This window comes from Ascaphus truei, chromosome 4 (assembly GCF_040206685.1).
Source record: "Ascaphus truei isolate aAscTru1 chromosome 4, aAscTru1.hap1, whole genome shotgun sequence".
Lineage (NCBI taxonomy): Eukaryota > Metazoa > Chordata > Amphibia > Anura > Ascaphidae > Ascaphus > Ascaphus truei.
The window spans coordinates 210,385,030-210,406,687 of NC_134486.1; the positions used below are offsets into that span (position 1 = coordinate 210,385,030).

A 21,658-nucleotide genomic window follows, 5' to 3' on the forward strand; every position below is an offset into this window, starting at 1 on the left:
CCCCCCCCTTCCACTCCATGCCCCCTGCCCTTCCACACCCGGGCAACGCCGGGTATATCAACTAGTAGGTTATAAATTTAGCAGGTAATGCATATTGACACATAGAGCAATTAGCACAGCTATAGAAACCCTTTGGTATAGTTGTAATATTAGGACGATTTGAATTAGAGTCAAAAAGACTTGGAGATAAGTGGGAGGCCAAAGTCTTAGCCTTACGAAAAGTGAATCTAGGTCCACTTTGCAATAAGGTACCAATATCTTCATCCAACAAAAGTGTATGCCAATGTTTAGATATAATTTTTGAAATTTGAGATGATTGTGAACTATAAGTGGTTATAAAAAATGGACTCTGTGTAGTATTATATGATGACATCCTTGATTTTTTAGACTTAGATCCAGTCTTCCAAATAAGAACATCTCTGTCCATAGAGTCAGCTTTAACAAAGGCAGCCTGTATGTCCTTTGTAGAGTAGCCCCATGTCAAAAATCTGTCAAACATTTCTTTGGACCTTGACAGAAAAATATCATTATTAGAGCAAAGTCTCTTCAATCTCATAAATTGAGATCCAGGAATATTCCTAATCAATGAACGGGGGTGACAACTCCGTGCATTGAGAAGCATATTCCTGGAATTCTCTTTTCGATAAATATCAGTCTGGATATTCATATCACTGTCAATGTACAGGGTCAAATCTAAATAATGAATGTGATTAATATTGTGCTCAAAAGTGAATTAAATATTGTAATCATTAGTGTTTAAATATTGGACAAAAGAAAATAAAGAGTGCTCATCACCTTTCCAAATAAGGATCAGATCGTCAATATATCGCTTAAAAAAGACGATATTATGACGAAAATAATTATTTATGTGATAAATGAAATGTGACTTCCAAAAACCCATAAACAAATTGGCATATGAAGGTGCAAAACTCGTGCCCATAGCAGTGCCCAACTTCTGTAAATAAAAACGTGAATCAAATAAAAAATAATTATGAGTGTGACTAAAAAGAATATAGATTCGTGTAAAAAAGTGCACTGTGAAATAGATAAGGAGGATAAATCAAGAAAGTGTCGTGTAGCTTTAAGACCGTGATTGTGATCGATAATTGAATAGAGGGAGGTCACATCTAATGTGACCCACCTGTATTCCTTGTGCCATTGAAGATCCTGTAAATTGAGAATGACGTCCGCTGTATCCCTAATATAGGAAGGAAGTTGGAATACATGGGGCTGTAGAAACTTGTCCACATACCGCGATAACCCTACCTTATAAAGTCTTGGAAGACTGCAAGGGCATTACACAACCCGAACGGCATCACCAGGTACTCATAATGACCGCTGCGTGTGTTGAACGCGGTCTTCCACTCGTCTCCACTGCGGATGCGAATCAGGTTGTATGCTCCTCGTAGGTCAAGTTTGGAGAAAATGGTTTTGATGGTAATTTTGTTTAGACCACGGAAATTGATGCACGGGCGAAGCGTCCCATCCTTCTTCTTTACAAAAAAGAATCCTGCTTCTGAATGAAGCCCTTTAAAAGATTTTCAGAGATATACTCGGACATAGCCTCAGTCTCAGGTAACGATAACGGATAAGACCTAGCTTTGAGAAATGGGGCACCCGGAATTAAGTCAATCGGGAAGTCGAAAGGGCGGTGAGGGGGAAGCTCCGCGGGTTTGGCCTTACTGAAGACATCCAGGAACTTCGAATAGACGTCCGGAAGGGTGACGTCCTGTGGGGATGAGGTCTCCAAGACGGCCAGTACCCCAGCGGGCGGAGCAGACACTTCTACTTGGGAGGATCTCCATAGAACAGGAACTTCAACAGTCCAATTGATAATGGGATTGTGTAATTGCAGCCATGGTAGACCCAGGATGATGTGAACCGAAGGAGAGAGTATGACATCAAAGGAAATAATTTCACAATGTCCATCATTCATGGAAAGTTCTAGGGGAAGTGTCTCCAAGGTAATGAAAGCTGGCTGCAGTGGTCGACCATCAATAGCCTCTAATCCGACCGGAAAGGCCTTCTCCCAGAGTGGAATGTTGTGCAGGGTAGCAAACGCCTGATTTATAAAATTCCCTCCGGAACCGGAATAAAGGAAGGCCTGAGCAGGGGTCTGGATGTTGCGTGCTTTAGGAGGACCGATAATAGAAGACGTTTAGGAAGACGCTGTGAGGGAGAGGGGGAAGCAGATATGATACCCAGTGAGATTCCCCCATACCTCACTGGGCGTTGGCATTTCCCGGCCTCAAAGGACAGCGTGGCAGGATGTGCCCAGGAGACCCACAATAGAAGCACAGGCCCTCATTTCTCTGACGTAGTCGCTCCGTAGAAGAAAGGTGATGAGTGCCCAGTTGCATGGGTTCAGGAGCTTCTAATGCGGGCAGTACAAGGAGAGGAGATCTGGAATTAGAAATCAAAGAAATAGCAGTACGAGGACGTTGACGTTCAGCCCGCCTCTCCAGAAGTCTTTGATCCACCCGAACGCACAAAGCGATTAAGGCCTCTAGTGAGGATGGCCTCTCACGAGCCGCCAACTCGTCCTTTAAGGTTTCCGAAAGCCCCTGCCAGAAGGCGGCGGAGAGAGCCCCATCGTTCCAATCAGTCTCTGCTGCGATAGTCCGGAACTCCAGAGCGTAACGTGCCACTGATCTTCGACCCTGCAAAATATGGAAAAAGGAGGACGCCGCCATATCACTGCGTCCTGGGGTGTCAAAGACTAAACGAAATTCTCTTTTGAAATTAGAAAAGTTGTAAGTGAGTTCAGGTTTCAACTCCCAGATTGGTGAAGCCAAGGCCAGGGCATCCCTGGTGAGAAGGGAATACACATAAGCTACCTTAGTACGATCCGTGGGGAAGCGAGAAGGTGACAGTTCGAATTGTATCTCTCACTGGTTTAAGAAACCGCGGCATGCAAGCGGATCCCCTGCGTATTTACTGGGCGTACTGCACCGACACACTTTATTCGAGCAAATGCCCAGTATGTACCTGGCAGATACCTGGAATGCGCCGCTCCTCACCTCTGACAAGCCCCGTTGCGTTTGCCTTCCCAGCCTGGGTTCATGCCTGGCTGACGGGCGGCTGATCTGTTAAATGATCATGATTAGGATTTAATAGGCTGCAATGCTTCGCGTGTCTACCAGATGGCATAAATTCATGAATTGTAATGCAGTATATATATATATATATACTGTGCAGTATTGCAGCCAGCGGGAATAAAATGCTTCAATCCCTGCCTGGAAAATAACCCAATGCACTCGGGCAGAAAACAGTCACAAACCTCAATACACCCGGGTATACCCGAATTCGTGGGACTAGCCGAGCTCGAATAAAGTGTGTCGCCAGTGTAGGAATCCGCAACTCCGAGGACCCAGTTCCTTCACGGGATACTATGAAGAGGAAGTGGGAACATTGCCCTGGGGAATCTGAAGAGAGAGGGTATTAACATGCTGGTTAAAGGAAGAGACTTGGTTATCCAAAAAGTTAAAGTGTTTGGAAATGGTGGTTAAGGTATCTTCCACCTCAGGGGGGTCTGGGTCTGTTGGGCTCTGCATCGGCCTGCCCACAAGCCAGACGAGACCCTGGGACTGAGGTGGAAAGGAGTAATACCACACACCTAACAGTAAACGGGGGCATGGCCGGAGTGTGGAAGTAGCGTAGATGGTCCGGATAAACAAAAATAGAAATGATACCGTACTTGACAGCTCCGGCGAAGAAGGGTAAAGTTCGTAAGCCAATGGTCGTGGATTGGAGAGAGCAGCGTAGGTGAGTGTCCGTAAGCCTGGGTCGTGGATTGGAGAGAGCAGCGTAGTCGATTGTCCGTGAGCCGTGTGCAGGGGTTGTAGAAGTCTGCAGCGTAGAAAGTCCAAAGCGAAGTCCAAAGGGTTCCAGAGAGCAGCGTAGTAGAGTCCAAAGCAAAAGGTCAAATCCAGGGAGGTCAGCAGAATTTCCAGGGACAGGAATGGACACGGTAAGACAAGAGAGGCCAGGCAACAGCAGACAGCACCGAAGTACAGAAGCTATGCAGAGCAAAGAGGAAATGGTGAAGGGGGACTAAATAGGGGGCTGGGACCAATCAGGGGAAGGGGAGTGACAGAGGAGCAGCCCGAAGAAGGACCTGATAGGAGAGTAGAGTGTGAGAATTTGGGACCAATCAGAGTGAGGGGAGGGACAGCGGAGCGGCCCGAGTAAGACCCAGATAGGAGAGAATTACCAGAGGCTTTGGGAGTGGTCTGAACAAGGGGAGAAGCGGAGGAACGGACAAGGGAAGGAACAGAAAGGGAAAGAGGACCTGGGCGGCGTAGCTGATGGGGCAGGGGTGTGCAAGGTACGTGCGCCGCGTCAGAGGAGGCGGAGAGTGGGAGAAACATACCGGAGGATTTGGGAGTAGTGTGAGCAAGGGGAGAAGCAGAGGGACGGACAGGGGAAGGGTCAGGTAGAGAAGAGGGACCTGGGAGGCGGAGCTGATGGGGCAGGGGCAGAGACACGCAAGTTGTGTGAGCCGCGTCAGAGGAGGCGGAGTTAGACGCCCGGCGCCAACTAATGGCGGCCTGGGTTTGCGTGCACCCGTAAGGGTGACGCGCGCGACCGGGATGTGCGGGGGTAGCCGCCAGTGGCGAGAGACGCCACCGGGGAGCCCGGACGGCCTGTAATAAAGGTAAGGAGGCGCTGGAAGCGGGTATACCCGCAGTGCGGATCCTTACACACTTTAAGATTCAACACAATATGGATCCTAGGGGTTTGCGCTTGATAGGGATTGAACAAGTAGTAATGGTACCCAAGGGAGGTGATAGATTTTTAAAGTTACGCCAAAGGGAGACTTTCTGGATCCATGAACTTGGTACATTATCCTCAGGAGGGCTAAATGAGGAGATTGATTTGGTCTCATTTTTATGTTAGAATAATTATGGGATGGTTTTCTAATCTAATAATTCAATATGGATATTTTGGATGGAGGTTATCCTAATATTTTAATATATTACTATATTTTAAAATTGGACTATAGGTTGTTAATATGTTAATAAGTTAATATATTATATTTTATGTAATTTTTATTGGTAAATTGTGGTTTAAGCATTCCGTGTGTCGCTTTGTTTTTAGGATTAGCAATGTATTATTGTATTAAATTGATGTTGGTGCTTATATAGTTTTAAAACATATCTTTATCCATAAATTCTTTTATTTATTAATAGCATGTTACTTAAAGATGATTAGCAAATAATGTGCAGCTTTCTATTTCTGATGGAAGACATACTGTAGGGGAGTCAATTAAAGAGAGATAGTCCAATTAGGACATTAGATATTTAAGAGGATGTACAGTTAGGTCCGGAACCAATTGGACACTGACACAATTTTCATAATTTTGGCTCTGTACGCCACCACAATGGATTTGAAATGAAACAATCAAGATGCAATAGAAGTGCAGACTTTCAGCTTTAATTCAAGGGGTTGAACAAAAATATCGTATGAAACGTTTAGGAATTGCAACCATTTTCATACACAAACACCTTATTTCAGGGGCTCAAATGTAATTGGACAAATTAACACAATCGTAAATAAAATGTTCATTTTTAATACTTTGTCAAGAATCCTTTGAAGAGAATGACTGCTTGAAGTCAGGAACGCATGGAAATCACCAAACGCTGGGTTTCCTCCTTTGTGATGCTTTGCCAGGCCTTTACTGCAGCTATCTTCAGTTGTTGTTTGTTTGTGGGTCTTTCTGCCTTAAGTTTTGTCTTCAGCATGGGAAATGCATGCTCGATCGGGTTGAGATCAGGTGATCGACTCGGCCATTGCAGAATATTCCACTTCTTTGCCTTAAAAAAACTCCTGGGATGCTTTTGCAGTATGTTTTGGGTCCTTGTCCAATCAACTTCGCTGAATTTGGCTGAATCTGAGCAGACAATATATCCCTATACACTTCAGAATTCATCAGGCTGCTTCTGTCTTCTGTCACATAATCAATAAACACTAGTGACCCAGTGCCATTGGAAGCCATGCATGCCCATGCCATCACACTGCCTCCATCGTGTTTTACAGATGATGTGGTATGCTTCGGATCATGAGCCGTTCCAAGCCTTCTCCATATTTTTTCTTCCCATCAGTCTGGTACAGGTTGATCTTAGTTTCATCTGTCCAAAGAATGCTTTTCCAGAACTGGGCTGGCTTTTATAGATATTGTTTGGCAAAGTCTAATCTGGCCTTTCTATTCATGAGGTTTATGAATGGTTTCCACCTTATGGTGAACCCTCTGTATTTGCTCTCGTGAAGTCTTCTCTTGATGGTCGACTTGGATAATGATATGCCTACCTCCTGGAGAGTGTTCTTCACTTGGCTGGATGTTGTGAAGGGTTTTTTTTTTACCATGGAAAGGATCCTACGATCATCCACCACTGTTGTCTTCCGTGGGCGTCCAGGCCTTTTTGTGTTGCAAAGCTCACCTGTGCATTCTTTTTTTCTCAGAATGTACTAAACTGTTGATTTGGCCACTCCAAAAGTTCCTGCTATCTCTCTGATGGATTTTCTTTTTTTCTGCAGCCTAAGGATGCCCTGTTTCAATGCATTGAGAGCTCCTTTTACCGCTTGTTGTGGGTTCACAGCAACAGCTTCCAAATGTGAATGCCACACCTGGAATCAACTCCAGACCTTTTACCTGATTAATTGATGATGAAATAACGAAGGAATAGCCCACACCGGTCCATAAAACAGCTTTTGAGTCAATTGTCCAATTACTTTTGGTCCCTTGAAAAAGAGGGGTCTACATGTTAAAGAGATGTAATTCCTAAACCCTTCCTCCAATTTGGATGTGAATACCCTCAAATTAAAGCTGTTAGACTGCACTTTAAGCCCATATTCATTATTTAACTGTAACTTGAATTTATTTTGGTAAACAGTCGAAATAACAAAACTTGTATCAGTGTCCAATTATTTCCGGGCCTAACTGTATTAGCAATGAAAGCCACACCCCTGACGAAGAGGCTCCGCCTTGAAAAGCGTAGGGTGGCTTTCATTGCTTTGTGAGCAAGGTGTAAGATTGGAGGAGCGTGAGGAGTGCAGACGTTTCTAGCATAGAGGGGAAGCAAGGGAGCACATCACTCAGGTGATCCGTGCTATGATTCGATCATCCTGGGTTGCCGGCTGGAGGTGAAGCTGATGGAGGAAGGAGTTACGTGGTGACGAACTGAGTAGTGGTCATGTGGCCAGAAGCAAACTCCGGACACTGTCAGAGCTCCGTGGAGTAGCGAACACGCTGTGGCAGCAGGCAAAGTACCCCTAAGGAAGGAGGACACTGTGCACCTGATGACAAACCAACCCTTGTCTTATTTTAATGGATGCTTGTGAGTGTATTTCTTTTTGTGTGTCATTCTAACAGTAAAAAACTTTATTGCACCAGGAAGGTGTGCGCTTTCTCTTTTCTTTTTACCAATTCCCAGGAGCAGGGTTGGTGCGCAAATAGAGCCGTGAGACAGTCTTTGGCTAGGTGTGCCGCATGCGACCCCTATTTCTCCGTCGAAAGTAATCTTTTCGTTCTGCCCTTGCAGGATTCGTTCGCAAATCCTCAGTTCTAACGAACTCTTGAAGTGGGGTACAAATCTTAGCTACGATGGAATAGTCTTTGTACCGCACAATGGGGGCTATGCACTAAGCTCAATGGCTTTTACGTTCTGATTTTCCAAAAAAGCAGGTTCGTTAAAAAGTGAGGCCGGGGACGCGATTCACTAAGGCCTTGAGCCCATTTTTTAATGTACCTGCTCAAAATAGCTCAGAACAGCCACAACGTACGTGATGCTTTTTTTCCCCCTGCTAGCGTTCTTAACCTTTACGTACGCTAGCTGATAGAAAAAAAAGCCGCTTGTAACATTTGCATGGAGATTTGCCATCTCCATGCAAGGCTGTTACAGGCGATCGTACACTAAATAAATACATTTTAATAATAGTGTACATGAGCAGGGGGTCTCAGGACCTAAACCGCATTGGTTTCAGGACCGAGGACCCCCTACTTCAGGAGATACAGGCCCCGTTATGGTGTGCCGGTATCCCCTGCACTTTAAAGCTCCCGCGTCACATGACCGGGACATTTAAATTCTGCAGAGGGATACCGGCACCTCATAAAGGGGCCTGTATCTCCTGAAGTAGGGGGTCCTCTGACCTGAAACCAATGCGGTTCAGCTCAGGACCCCCTGCTCATGTACACTATTATTAAATAGTCCCTGTGGGGACCAAACGAAGTAGGATGGAGAAGAGTAACCCTATTTCTAGTAATAATATCAATAGGTCAAGAAAACCACATACACTTCCCCTTATACCTATTCCAGTTCCCATTCCCCAACCACAGAGGGTATTACCCCAACATGATACAAACCAATATCTCAAACAGAAAAGAGCTAAAGAATTATATGACGCAAAGATGGCATCTAAACATGAAGTGAATTTGTCCAATAACAAATACCATGTGCTATCAGAAATTGAGTCAGAGAGCGAACCTGACAGTGTGTCATATACTCCTTTACCTACACAAGGAGCAAAAACCAATTTTTCTTTTTTAGAATGGAGAAAGGAAGGGGAACACATCTTTCCCCAGGTAGAAATAAAGAAACCCAATCTAGAACTTCAGCCCGCATGAATCACAAAAAAAGAAAAAACGCACAAGAGGAAGAGGAGGAGGTGCTAATAGAAATAGGTTAGGTATTAATAAGACCTATCAAAACATCTTTAACCTCAGTCGACATACCCTAACCCCAGTAGAAAAGAGAGTGTTAGGTAAGGGCCTTACATTTGCACAGATATGTGGCCCTAACAGTTTCAATCTTCATATTGATGTTCATAAGTTTGCACGTAAACTGGCACTTAAAAAATATTTTTTAAAAGATGCAGTTACCTATCAGCTAGATCAGAAATCTCTAAATGTTGAGTCAAATAAATCACACACGAATTTTAAACTAAAGTCCACTTTTTATCCCAAATTTGCACAGGGCCATCTGGTGAACTCATTTGTAGAGATAGTAACCAGAGAATTGGAGGAGTCTAGTAGGGCATATAAAATTCATAGAAACAATCTTAATACCAATGAAAAATTAGCTTTACAACAACTGGAAGACAATAAGAAGATAGTTATAAAACCTGCTGACAAAGAGTGAGGTATAGTGGTGATGGATATCGATTATTATCTCCAGGAGTCAATGAGACTGCTTGGAGATACAGCCACTTACCTCCCCCTTACCAGTAACCCTCTGAGCAGGTTTGAAATTGAACTTACTATACTACTAAACAAAGGCCTTGAGGAAGGAGCAATAACACAACAAGAACTAGAGTTTTTAGACACACAGTTTTCACGCACCCCAATTTTTTACTTTATCCCTAAAATACATAAAAGCATTACACAACCTCCTGGTAGACCTATCATTTCAGGTATAGGATCACTAACTTCTAATTTATCTTTATTTATAGATCACCACCTTCAACCCTTGGTTCACCAGGTCAGATCCTACTTGCGTGATACCACACACATTCTCCAGATACTGAGAGACCTGGAATGGAAGCCTGAGTACACATGGGTAACAGCAGATGTTACATCACTGTATACCACTATAAACCATGTGAAAGGCTGTCAGGCAATATCACGCAAGTTAGAATCAGACGTCACCACATCCCCAGCACTTAAAACATTTTTAGTAGATAGCACTAATTTTATTTTAACACACAATCACTTTCAATTCAATTCACAATTCTTTTTACAGATCTGTGGAACGGCGATGGGCACGAGGTTTGCACCGAGCTATGCGAATCTTTTTATGGACAGTTGGGAAGAAGATTATATTTGGAACAACTGTCCTCTCGGGGCTCACCTTGTGCTCTGGCGCCGTTTCATAGATGATATTATATTTGTTTGGTCAGGTAACCAGGTACAGCTTGAATCATTTTTTAATTATTTCAATTCTAACGATAGGGATCTTAAATTCACTTTTAACCATCATAAGGAACATATAGAATTTTTAGACCTCAATATATATATTAGTGACAACCGAATAGAAACAAAAACATATTTTAAGTCGGTTCAGGCTAATAATTACCTCAGGGCAGACAGCCAGCACAATCCAAGCTGGATCTGGAATATTCCTAAGGGTCAGCTCACCCGTTTGAAGCGCAACTGTTCAAATCCTGAGGAGTTTGCGCTTCAGGCAGATGAGCTTAAAGACAAATTCCGTGATAGAAGGTACCCAGAGCATATACTTGAGGAAGCGTCCCTCCAGGTGGACAAAATTGAGAGGGCCACCTTGCTGGAATATAAGAATAAAAATCAAGCAAACGAGATAGAACAGAACAATGGGGTGGCTTTCGTCACCCAGTATAACGAGATGGCACCAAAAATCCGCCAGATTTTTAATAAACACTGGCCTATGCTCCTGTGTGACAATACTCTATCAAAATGCCTCCCAGAAAAACCAAAAATTATTTTTACAAAAGCTCCAAATATAAAAACACGTTTAGCTCCTAGTTGCCCTCTAGATAACTCAAAACCAAAAACAGTTAGCAAGAGCAAGGGCTTTTTTAAATGTACAAATTGCACGGCTTGCACATTTAGTAATAACACTAAAACCTTTAAATCAAACGTTACTGATAAAACATATACCATTAAAACATTAATAAACTGTCATTCCACCTTTGTGATTTATTTATTACAGTGCCCGTGTGGCTTACAATATGTAGGTAGGACTGGCAGATGCTATCAGAGAAGGGTATATGAACACATTTATAACATCAAGCGAGGTTTAACTACACATAGTGTTTCGCATCATTTTAATATTTATCATAACAAAAGTCCTATTGGACTAAGATGCCAAGCCATAGAAACTGTACAGGCAAATTGGAGGGGGGGAAATCAATTAAATCAGATCAGTAGGCGTGAAGCCTACTGGATCTACGAATTAAAGACTCTCTCACCTAATGGTCTCAACATTGATTTCGATCTAGGCGTCTTTCTTAAATAAAAAATATTCTTACTTAATTTTAAACTATATTTTAATATATATATCATATAAGTTAATATAATGGTTTTTACAGTATTTTTATAATTGAGATTTTTATTATAGTTTTTAACTAATAAGGTTTTTAATAAACTGAATTTTTTAAATATATAAAATTAATATTTGAATAAAATAAATTATTCAAAATTCATAATATAGCTTTTTGAATTTTATTCATGAAGACGTGGATATATAATGGTATCAAACAGCATAATTTGCAAATTTGCACATGTGAGTGCCACTATGTGCAAAAGTATGTTACATCGATATAGGATGGATCAGTATATTGACAAATATGTTATATTTTTGATACTGATACAGAACAAATTCTTTGACTGTTAGGATGTTTTAGGTATGAATTGTTAGTTTTTGTTTTTTCGTGTGTTTTTTATGTAATATATGTCTGTAATATATGTATGTTAGGCTGCTCTTTACACAGGACATGACTGACAGGAATTCTAACCAATCATGGCCACCATAAGTTTATTTGGTAGACATTTTGTCCAACCAATGGTGTATCTCTTGTCAGTATTTAAAGACTCCGTGAACTGTGCTAACTAACCCCTGAAGTGCGCATGCGCATGAAACGCGTTGGGCCTTTGAGAGTTACATTGTGGCAGTCAACTTCGTTAGGAGCAGACCCCTGCAAGAACCCATCCGGTTACAGTCAACAGGAGAAGTGAGTTCCGGAAAGCGGTCCCGCCTACAGTGATGCAATTCCGGTCGCGGACGGAAGGCATCGTGAGAAGCTGCCTGCAGTGACGCCCAGCCTGGTATCGATCAGAAGAGGTGCCTGCAGTCTTCCACAAGTGCCATGCGTTCACTAACAGCTGCCGCCGGACCACACTTACCTTACACACCTGCCTGTACCCTGTGGACTTCTTGTAAGTAGGATTCCGGTTTTACACACCGGATCCTAGACCTGCTCTTCAATAGTTCTCTGCATTTTATTGTGTTAAATAAATTCTCTGTTTATTAGTAAGCCTATCTGTCATTGTTGTATGTGCTTGTCTGTCTATGTCTATGTGTTATATGTTCAGTTCATACCTTGTTACGCTATGATTTTTCCTCTTGTCTCCCCTGCACTATATATCATGGTTGTTGCTGAGGAGTCTGCCGTCTAACGACTGGATCATCCTTCATTGGACATTGCAGCCCATCTTTGGACTCATCCTTATCATTTCCATTTGGACTTTAAGGCGCCGGTCTGTATTGTTTTTCCTGTGTTTTTCACTAACTGTGTTTGGGTTAGTTTTCCTGGCAGCCTTGCCTCATTTAGATAATTATCATATTTTTATGGTCATTCACATTGTTGTTTATTAGTATTGCACTTAATTGATATTTATTTTTAGCGCTATATACACCAATCTTTCTTTTTAGCAAAGTGCCTGTTTGCGTTGCTTAGTGCATCGGATTCAGCGCAACATCACGTTCTAAGAGCACTTTGCGCTCTAAAAGTGACTTAACGGAGCTTAGTGCATGACACCCAATGTATCTTAGATTAATCTGCCATCCCCACTGACTGCACAGACTTTTAAAACTTATTCAAAGCCTATCGGTACTATGTGCAGCCAATCTCGGCGTGGGAACCAAACCCCCCCCCCCATGGCAGAGTTGCCAACAGTTCATTCAGCCGGGCAAGGGGCTTCAGGTATGCTATGGGTGATGTGCCAACATCACACCTGAGCCGCTTAGCATACCTAACCAAGCCCCGTTCTCCCGGACATCTGTTGGGCAAACTGTTTAGAATAAATCCTTCTAAAGTAACACTGTGATCTGTCACTGTCTTTGTTAAGTCCGGACTTCTGCAAACAGCCTGGCGACGCACCAGCAGGGGCCTCAGAAGTCCGTACTTAAGGTCTGCATGATTCACTACCCGGAATTGCCGGTCATATACTGTATTTGTGAATCCCCAATGTATTCGCTGCCCCGCCTATCTGAATATTAATTTGTTTACTCTCATAACTTTAATGCACTAAAAAAAAGAGAGGAACTTTCATTCATGATTTTGTATAAAAGTTCATAAGGAAAACATAACTGCTTTACTGTTTGTACCCCAGCAGCACTCACACCAAATTTCATAGCGCTCGCCTACTCCTAAACCTAAGTTAGCTCCCTGCTTCTGTGCTGTGTGAAAAAGCATCTGGAGTTAAAATCCTTTTTCCTCTTTGCGGTTTGGCAGTGAAACATTGTTGCAATACTCGGAACTAATCCATAACTGTGACCGCACTCATACAATGTAACTTCGTATAATACTGTGGTCTTCTTAGGCTTAGCGGGGGACACACAGACAATTCTAACACATTTACAGGCTTGCAGCCAGCAGTGGGCTGCAGAGCTGACACTTCACATTTACCCCATATGACTGAGGGGAACTCTGTTACATGACTTATACATGTGGTCCCCTGATACCTAGTGGGACACACACAGACCGTTCTAATACAATTACAGGGTTGCAGCCATTAGTGGGCTGCTGTGCTGACACACTGCATTCCCAATATGACTCAGGTGCACCCAGCCGGGCATAATACCTTTATTTACTGGCCAGGGTACCCCTTCACCATCACAGGTACCTAGGCATGTATCTGGGCACCCCTCCTTATACTAGTGACCCCTCTTTATACTAGGGACCCCCTGTATGATTGCAGGTATATCTTAACCCCTTCCTGCCCGTTAACCTGGTCTGGATGATGCTATAGCAGGAATCCTGGCGGTGAGTCGTCAGAATAGTTTTCAGAGTCAGAGTTTGCTCGGAACAATGTGCTTGGCTGTATCGGAGAATCTCATTTGATTCCCGGATCCAACTTTTGGGATATCCCAGAACCCCGATACATAGACACATTCTGTAAATACTTTCTCAGTCAAACCCTCCTGAAACTTACAGCCTAGAAATCTCCCGGTCCCAGCACCCCAGGAAAGGCAAAATACAAATAAATATTTCATGTAGCATAATTTGCACAGTCACAGTAATGCATTTCTGACATCTGGGTCAAGAGCTGACACTCTAGGACTTCAACACATGTTTCAGGGGAAACCAAGCTCTTGCCCGACCAGCTTGGGATCATGAGGGGTCCCACTATGTCCATAGCTACCCTCTGGAAAGGTTCTCCAATTACCGGTAGTGGGTTCAGTGGTGCCTTCACATGATCACCCGCCTTACCCACTCGATGGCAGGCATCACAGGCGTGGCAGAACTCTACCACTGCCCCCGATGCCCCTGGCCAGTAGTAACTCTGCAACAGCCATGGTTTTGTCTGGGTGACCCCCTGATGCCATGCTAGTGGTATGGAGTGGGCTACCTGTAACAACTGTTGCCTATACAGAATAAACCTCATTTTATTCCACTACCTTGTTCTACCTAGTGAATTTATCCCGGAAGGTAAAAGTGTTCAAAGTTCTGGTCTTCCGTAACATGTAGCTTATTAGTTGAAAGGCTAATACTGTTGCAAACTTTCACTTAAACTCATCCTAGACAAAAAAATATATTGTATTACTATGTAAAAAAAATTCTTGTTTCCTTTAAATCTTCTTACCTATTGTTGTCAAGCTTACATAAGGGAGAGGCAATCCACTGCACAAATGAAGAGCCTTCATATTCCAAAAATATCTAGAAAGGAATTCAATAGATGACATTACAAATCAGACTGGTCCTTTATTGAGCACTGTATCTACATTAGGATAACCTTCACAAAGGAGCTATTTTGAAGACTTGGATGTACTTGTCTATCTGCATTTCACTATTTTTTATATTCATGTATTTTAGTACAGTATAAATGTATTTTATGAAATATGATTACTTTTCTATATACAGTATATGTTTTCAAGGGTAACCACTTCATTTTACCAGCAACTATTGTTGTTTCATTGTTTTCACATGACCTGTAATAACTATAATAGACTATAATTACTTGCCAATAATGACCTGTTCTGAGGGGATTATTGCTATTATAGGCTAAATGTAGGCTTATTTATTTTTTAAATTTTTCATAAAAAAGATACACTTTTGTAGTTATATTGATTTTTATCAGCATGACTGTCTACATTCTTTTGCTTTTACGGCAAGTTTATTTATAGGAAATTGTACATACACACATCCCCACTCTATATACACACAAACACACTCTGCCACCCCCCAATATATACACAAAAACACTCTGCAGTCCCCCCTCCTCTACACCCACAAAATACACTGCAGCCCTCCTGCACCCACTACACTCACAAAACACACACACACACACACAAACAGCAGCCCCCCCTCTACACCCACAAACACCCACTGCAGCCCCCTGTAAACCCACAAATCTGCACACACCAAAACACACTTTGCAGCCCTCCTCCACCCTCTACACCCACTGACACACACACACAGCAGCCCCCCTCTACACCCACAAAACACACTGCACACACACCAACAAAACAGACTGCTGCTCCTCTACATCCACAAAACACACACCAGCAGCTCCCCCTCTACACCCACTGCAGCCAACGTGTAAACCCACACACACCACTCTGCACTCTTCCTCCACGCACAAAACACACACTGCAGCCCCCACCCCCCCCCCGCTGAACCCAAAAAACACACACTGCAGACACACACACAAACCAACAAAACACATCTACATCCACAAAACACACACCAGCAGCCCCCTCTCTACACCCACTGCAGCCCCCTGTGTACCCACACACTACAGATACACACACACCAACAAAACACTCTGTACCCCTCCTATATCCTTCACACACACACACACACACACACACACACACACACACACACACACACACACACACACCCTCTACACCCACAAAACACACTGCAGACACACCAACAAAACAGACTGCTGCCCCCTTACATCCACAAAACACACACCAGCAGCCCCCCCTCTACAGCCCCCCTGTAAACTCATACACTTCAGCACTGTTCCCCCCTCCCCCCCAGACCTCACTATTGCATACGTTTCCCTTATGCCGAAGGACTGATACTTAGACAGGAATGTAATAACAAGGGTCTTTATTGTATGACATGCATCCACTGCAGCTCTTCCTCACTATCGGGTAGCCACCTCGAAGGGAATAATTGGCGACTTCCAAATCGAGCGACTCAGTAAAAGCAGCCATATTGAGGTAGAATTTACTCATGTGTATAGCAGCTCATCTCTCGGTCACAACTCTGCTGGAAATAACACTCTTGGTCAAACAGTGAACTCTCCTCCTTTTCTTGAGGCACTACCTGATTGGCTAAGGATATTTAGCTCCTCCTCTGGGTGAAATTTAGAGGTGGGGCTGTTAGCTTAAGGTGGACCTGACTCAGAATGAGCCAGTCACTTTGGTGGGCGGTGCCAGCGTTTGGCGCCAAAAGGATGCAACTATTTGCAGATCTTTTGCAAAGGGGCACACAGCATCCCATGCCATCCCGTGTTCTTGGTGGGAGCGCCATTTTGTGACTCATGCATAAGACCACGACGCGGTAGCCGCCATTTTAAAGACCTTCCTTGCACGCGGTCCCTGATTCTGGGCGGAGAACCACTTTTCTTAGGTTACATATTCTGAGGCAGTAGTTACCTTCCAGTTTAAGCAAAACCCTTTCAATACTTTGCACATGATAATTTTCATTTAGAGGGCCTGTGTCTCCCTGTGCATCCACGGCTAGTAGCACTGCGGTGGGTCTCTATACAGAGGGTCAGGCACCTGAGTAGGTCCAGGCACCCTTTCTATGACCCCCTTGGCAGCACCTTAAGCCTGCTCTAGCATTAACACTGTGGACCCATTCAGAAGTGTTTTGGGCCAAGTTAACCATCTATCCCTTCCAGACCTCCACAGCTGTCAATAACCAGGGTGACTCAGAACAAGCAATAGCCCTTACTTCAGCACACAATACCTTCTTATTAAGGCAGACTAGATTATAGTTCCCTGGCGGGGAATGTGGTCCCTGGTTATGGTAGGCCAGGATCCTCTGGACATCATATCTAGTCCCCCCTCTCCTCCATAACACTCGGTATGGAAGTATACTATGTCAGCACAGTTTGCTCCACTAGGACAGACCAGACTATAGCTCCCTGTCGGGGAAAATGGTCCCTGGTTAAGGTAGGCCGGGGTCCCCTGGACACTATATCTAATCCCCCTCTCCCTTAGCATTCTGTCTGAGGCGTACTTTATTTGCTCTTACTGTAAAAGTCTGCCCTGAATCTCAGCAGTGCTTCCAAATGTAGCAGTTCCCCCCTCTGCCCCCCCCCCCCCCAGTGGGAGATGCACAGCCTCTGCTACGTGAGTGTGGTGTGGAAATCTGTTAGTATCAGGAGAGCTGAGTCTGATCTGCGAGGGTATGGAGATCAGGACAGGCTTAGGTTCTTTCTGTAGTTCTTCTCACTGGTGTTAGCGCCTCCAGCCGTAGTGGGTTCCAGGGTGTCCAGAAATCAGCCCCGACTATTGCATACATTTCCCTCCTGCCCAAGGATACTGAGAACCAAAAATGGTATAGTTTTTATAGATTAGTAGAGTTAGTGTTGTTTCTTTGAGACTCCTTTCATGGAAAATATCAAGTCGCAAATCCAGTATAACTAAAGAATGATTGGGAGTATCTTGAAAATGGCTGTCACAAGGGATAATAACTTAGACTGCTTTGTAAATTCTCAATAATTCTTATAAACTTTTGAGATGAGGCATAAATCTAAAATACTACTAACAAATTTCATATTTGTAATGTAATTTAGATAAAAGAGCTACAAAATGAATATTTTCTGCATGACCTCTCAAACTCTTCCATCTCAAAAAGGCAAAATCAAATTCAAGGAAAAAGGATTTATTACAGTACAACAATCCACCTACAACTCCTTAACACTCAACCATTTGTTTGTACCCAAACCTGGAGGTATGTTGGTGTTGGACTGCAGTGTTTGTACAATAAGAGATACCTGGTTTGGAATAAATGTCAGATATTAAGAGGATCAGGGAGTACAAAGCAAGCAACCAGCCAAACCAGAATAAAAAGCATACTACCAGCCATAACCTGCGATATTTGCAATTTTTTATAGCATAGCAGGCTGCTAGCTACTGGACACTATGGTTCAAGAGATATTTGAATTTTTATGTGCCTGTTTATGTGCCGCGGGGTCACCAATTCAATGCCACAAATGGACCACAGCAAATATTTGTCAATCAGTGCACTCTTACTTGTTTCTATATATATACTTACACAGTCAGTCCTCGGTTATCTGACAGAATACATTCGGGAAACTAGCATCGGATTGTGAAAACATCGTCAAACACCTCCAATGTTAATGGGTGGCAGATAATCGGTTCCACCGGCGGATAATCTGTTTCGCGTTGGATAATCCATTCCTCGTAAAGTAAAATGACGGGTATATATATATATATTATATATATACATATATATATATATATATATATATATAGTGCAGAATAAATGAGTTCTTCAGTATTAGGTGATACCTTTTTTATTGGACTAACAATTTATGTCATAGGACAAGCTTTCAAGAGTTCTCCTCTCTTCTTCAGGTCAGGCAATACTGATATACAAAGGATTCAATGGCTAAAACAGTGTAGAGAGAGGAAAAAAAAAAAAACAACAGATATTTACTGTAGATAAGATAGGGTGTTAAGTGTTTGAAGCCAGGGGGCAGTGTCAAAGAAAGGTGGGGAGGGGAAGGGATGCTGGGGGGGAGAGAAAGTGTGGCTAAGAATTGAGTCAAGCAGGATAATTACAAACAATTTTGATAGGGTGTGAGAAACCCATGTCCGCATTAAGTCCTTTGGTTTTGGTGTCAAAGAGTCTTATCATTCTGAGTTCAAATGTTTTCCGTTCTTGGGTGCTTTTAAACATTCCATTGAGGATTTTGATTTTTAAATCATTTATGGAATGATCTGGTTGTGAGAAGTGATGTCCCACAGGTGAGCAGTATCTTCCTTCTTCGTGATGGAGAATAGAGTGTCTGTGCATATTCATTCTTCCTTATAGTTTTTGGCTGGTTTCCCCAATGTAGCAACCTTGGTCACATTTGTTGCACTGAATCATATACACTATATTCCTGGATGTGCAGCTGTATGATCCTTTAACATTGAATGTTCTATGGTTGTGACTGGCTGTGGTATCTTGGCAAATGTGTTTGCAGAGTTTGCAGCGTTTGTTGCTGCACGGTTTTGTGCCATTATCCATGTCTTTAAAATCGTTGTGAAGTTTTCTGCTGACTAATTTCTGTTTGAGGTTTGGTGGTTGCCGGAATGCAAGAATGGGAGGTTTGGGAAAGATTTCTTTTAATGTTGCATCCTCTGTCAGCATGGGTTGCAGATCTTTGATTATTTTTTGTATACCCTCTAGGGTAGGGTTGTATGTGGTCACTAGTGGTATGCGTGTGGTAGGTTCTTCCTGTCTGTATTGTAGCAGGTGTTCTCGTGGGGCTTTTAGTGCAGATGTAATAGTTTTGGCAATGGTCTTTGGTTTGTATCCCTTCTGTCTGAACGATTTGGTCAAGGTTGTGAGATGCCCCTTTCTGTCTTCAGTGTCAGAGCATATGCGGTGGTATCTTATAGCCTGGCTGTGTATGATACCTTGTTTTGTATGAGTGGGATGGAAGCTGGAGTTGTGGAGGTAACTGCATCTGTCAGTTGGTTTCTTGTATACAGATGTGTGTAGTTTGCCATCTTTCAGTGTTACTGTAGTATCTAGAAAGTTTATTAGGTTTGCCGAATAATCCATTTTGAGTTTAATTGATGGATGGAATGAGTTCAGGGACTCGTGGAATTGTTTTAGGTTTTCTTCACCCTCTGTCCATATTATAAACAGGTCATCAATGTATCTGTAGTATTTGTAGGGTTTGTGGAGGCATGTAGTTAGGAATCTTTGTTCAAGATTTGCCATGAAAAGATTGGCATATTGCGGAGCCATCTTGGTACCCATTGCTGTCCCCATTAGTAGTAGGTACATTTCCTTGTTGAAGCTGAAGTAGTTAGAAGCATAGCTGCGGTCCTACCTATATTGAGGGAACACATGGAAAAAGCTCAAGAGGCACAGAGGAATACGTATAATAAGGGTGCTAGGGTCAGAATTTTTTATCCAGGCGATAGGGTGCTAGTTCTGGTTCCCACCGTAGAGAGTAAATTCCTTGCTAAGTGGCATGGGCCATATGAGGTATTGGAAAGAGTGGGAGAAGTAAATTACAAGGTGAGACAGCCAGGTAGGAGGAAACCTGAGCAAATTTACCATGTAAACCTACTTAAGCCCTGGAAAGATAGAGAGGTCTTATTAACCCTAGTACCCCCAGGTCCGTCAGAGTATCGAGAAACTGACCCAGAGGTTAGCATAGCTAAAACCCTGTCCATTAATCAGAAATGAGAGGTCCAGAACCTAGTGAGAAGAAACAAAGAAGTTTTCTCTACAAAGCCAGGTAGAACTAGGGTAATTGAACATGACCTAGTATCTGAACCAGGGGTCCGAGTTAGCCTTAAACCGTACCGAATCACAGAGGCCAAAAGAGAGGCTATAAGTTTAGAGGTTTAAAAAATGCTAAAACTAGGTGTAATTGAGGAATCCCAAAGTGGGTGGAACAGGCATATAGTTTTAGTCCCAAAACCAGACGGTACAACAAGGTTTTGCAATGACTACCGTTAACTAAACCCTGTGTCAAAATGTGATACTTATCCTATGCCCCGGGTTGATGAACTGGTAGAAAGACTGGGCAAAGCCCGATATCTCACGTCCCTAGACCTAACAAAAGGGTACTGGCAGGTTCCTCTCACAGAAAGGGCAAAAGAAAAGACAGCCTTCTCAACCCCAGACGGCCTCTTTCAGTATATGGTGCTGCCTTTTGGCTTACACGGAGCTCCTGCCACATTCCAAAGAATGATGGATAAAATTTTAAAGCCACGTGCTCGGTACACTGCCGCATACCTGGATGATGTGGTAATCCATAGTGAAGATTGGCAATCCCACCTTCCAAAGGTCCAAGCTGTGCTTGACGCAGTTCGGTCTGCTGGACTAACTGCTAACCCCGCTAAATGCACTATTGGTCTGGAGGAGGCCAACTATCTGGGGTATTCTATTGGCAGAGGTTTACTCAAACCCCAAACACTCAAAGTAGAGGCGATACAAAATTGGCCAAGGCCAGTTACAAAAAAACAAGTAAGGACCTTTTTGGGATTAATTGGCTACTATAGTAGGTTTATTCCCAATTTTCCAACTAAGGCAACCCCACTAACCGACCTCACAAAAGCAAGAGGGCCGCTAATGGTAAAGTGGTCCCCCGAAACCGAACAGGCCTTTAGAAGCCTGAAAGAAGCTCTCTGTGCCCAACCAGTGTTGGTCACACTGACTTCTCTAAAGACTTTTTAGTCCAAACCGACGCATCTGAGGTAGGGCTGGGGGCTGTACTCTCCCAGGAGTCTCAAGGGGAGGAGCACCTCATCCTTTATTTACGTAGGAAACTAAATCCCCAGGAGAAAAAATACTTCATAGTCGAGAAAGAGTGTCTCGCAATAAAGTGGGCTGTAGAGACGCTCAAATACTATATGTTGGGGAGAAAATTCCGGTTGGTCACAGATCATGCACCCCTCACCTGGATGTGTCAAAACAGAGAGAAGAATGCTAGAGTGACAGGTGGTTCCTAAGCCTACAACTCTTT

The 21,658-nt window shown here is 43.2% G+C and overlaps 1 protein-coding gene across 3 annotated transcripts in view; it reads right to left on the reverse strand.

Annotated features, from left to right (window-relative positions):
• Nucleotides 1–21,658, reverse strand: part of CATSPERE (catsper channel auxiliary subunit epsilon) — an 891,786-nt gene that overhangs the window by 773,471 nt on the left and 96,657 nt on the right. For 2 of the 3 annotated variants that reach the window (XM_075596822.1, XM_075596819.1), the window contains exon 3: nucleotides 14,558–14,631. The exons of the other annotated variant lie outside the window; for it this stretch is intronic. In XM_075596822.1, the coding sequence (XP_075452937.1) occupies nucleotides 14,558–14,631 (74 nt within the window). The remainder of the gene's footprint in view (nucleotides 1–14,557; nucleotides 14,632–21,658) is intronic. 3 annotated transcript variants of the gene reach the window in all.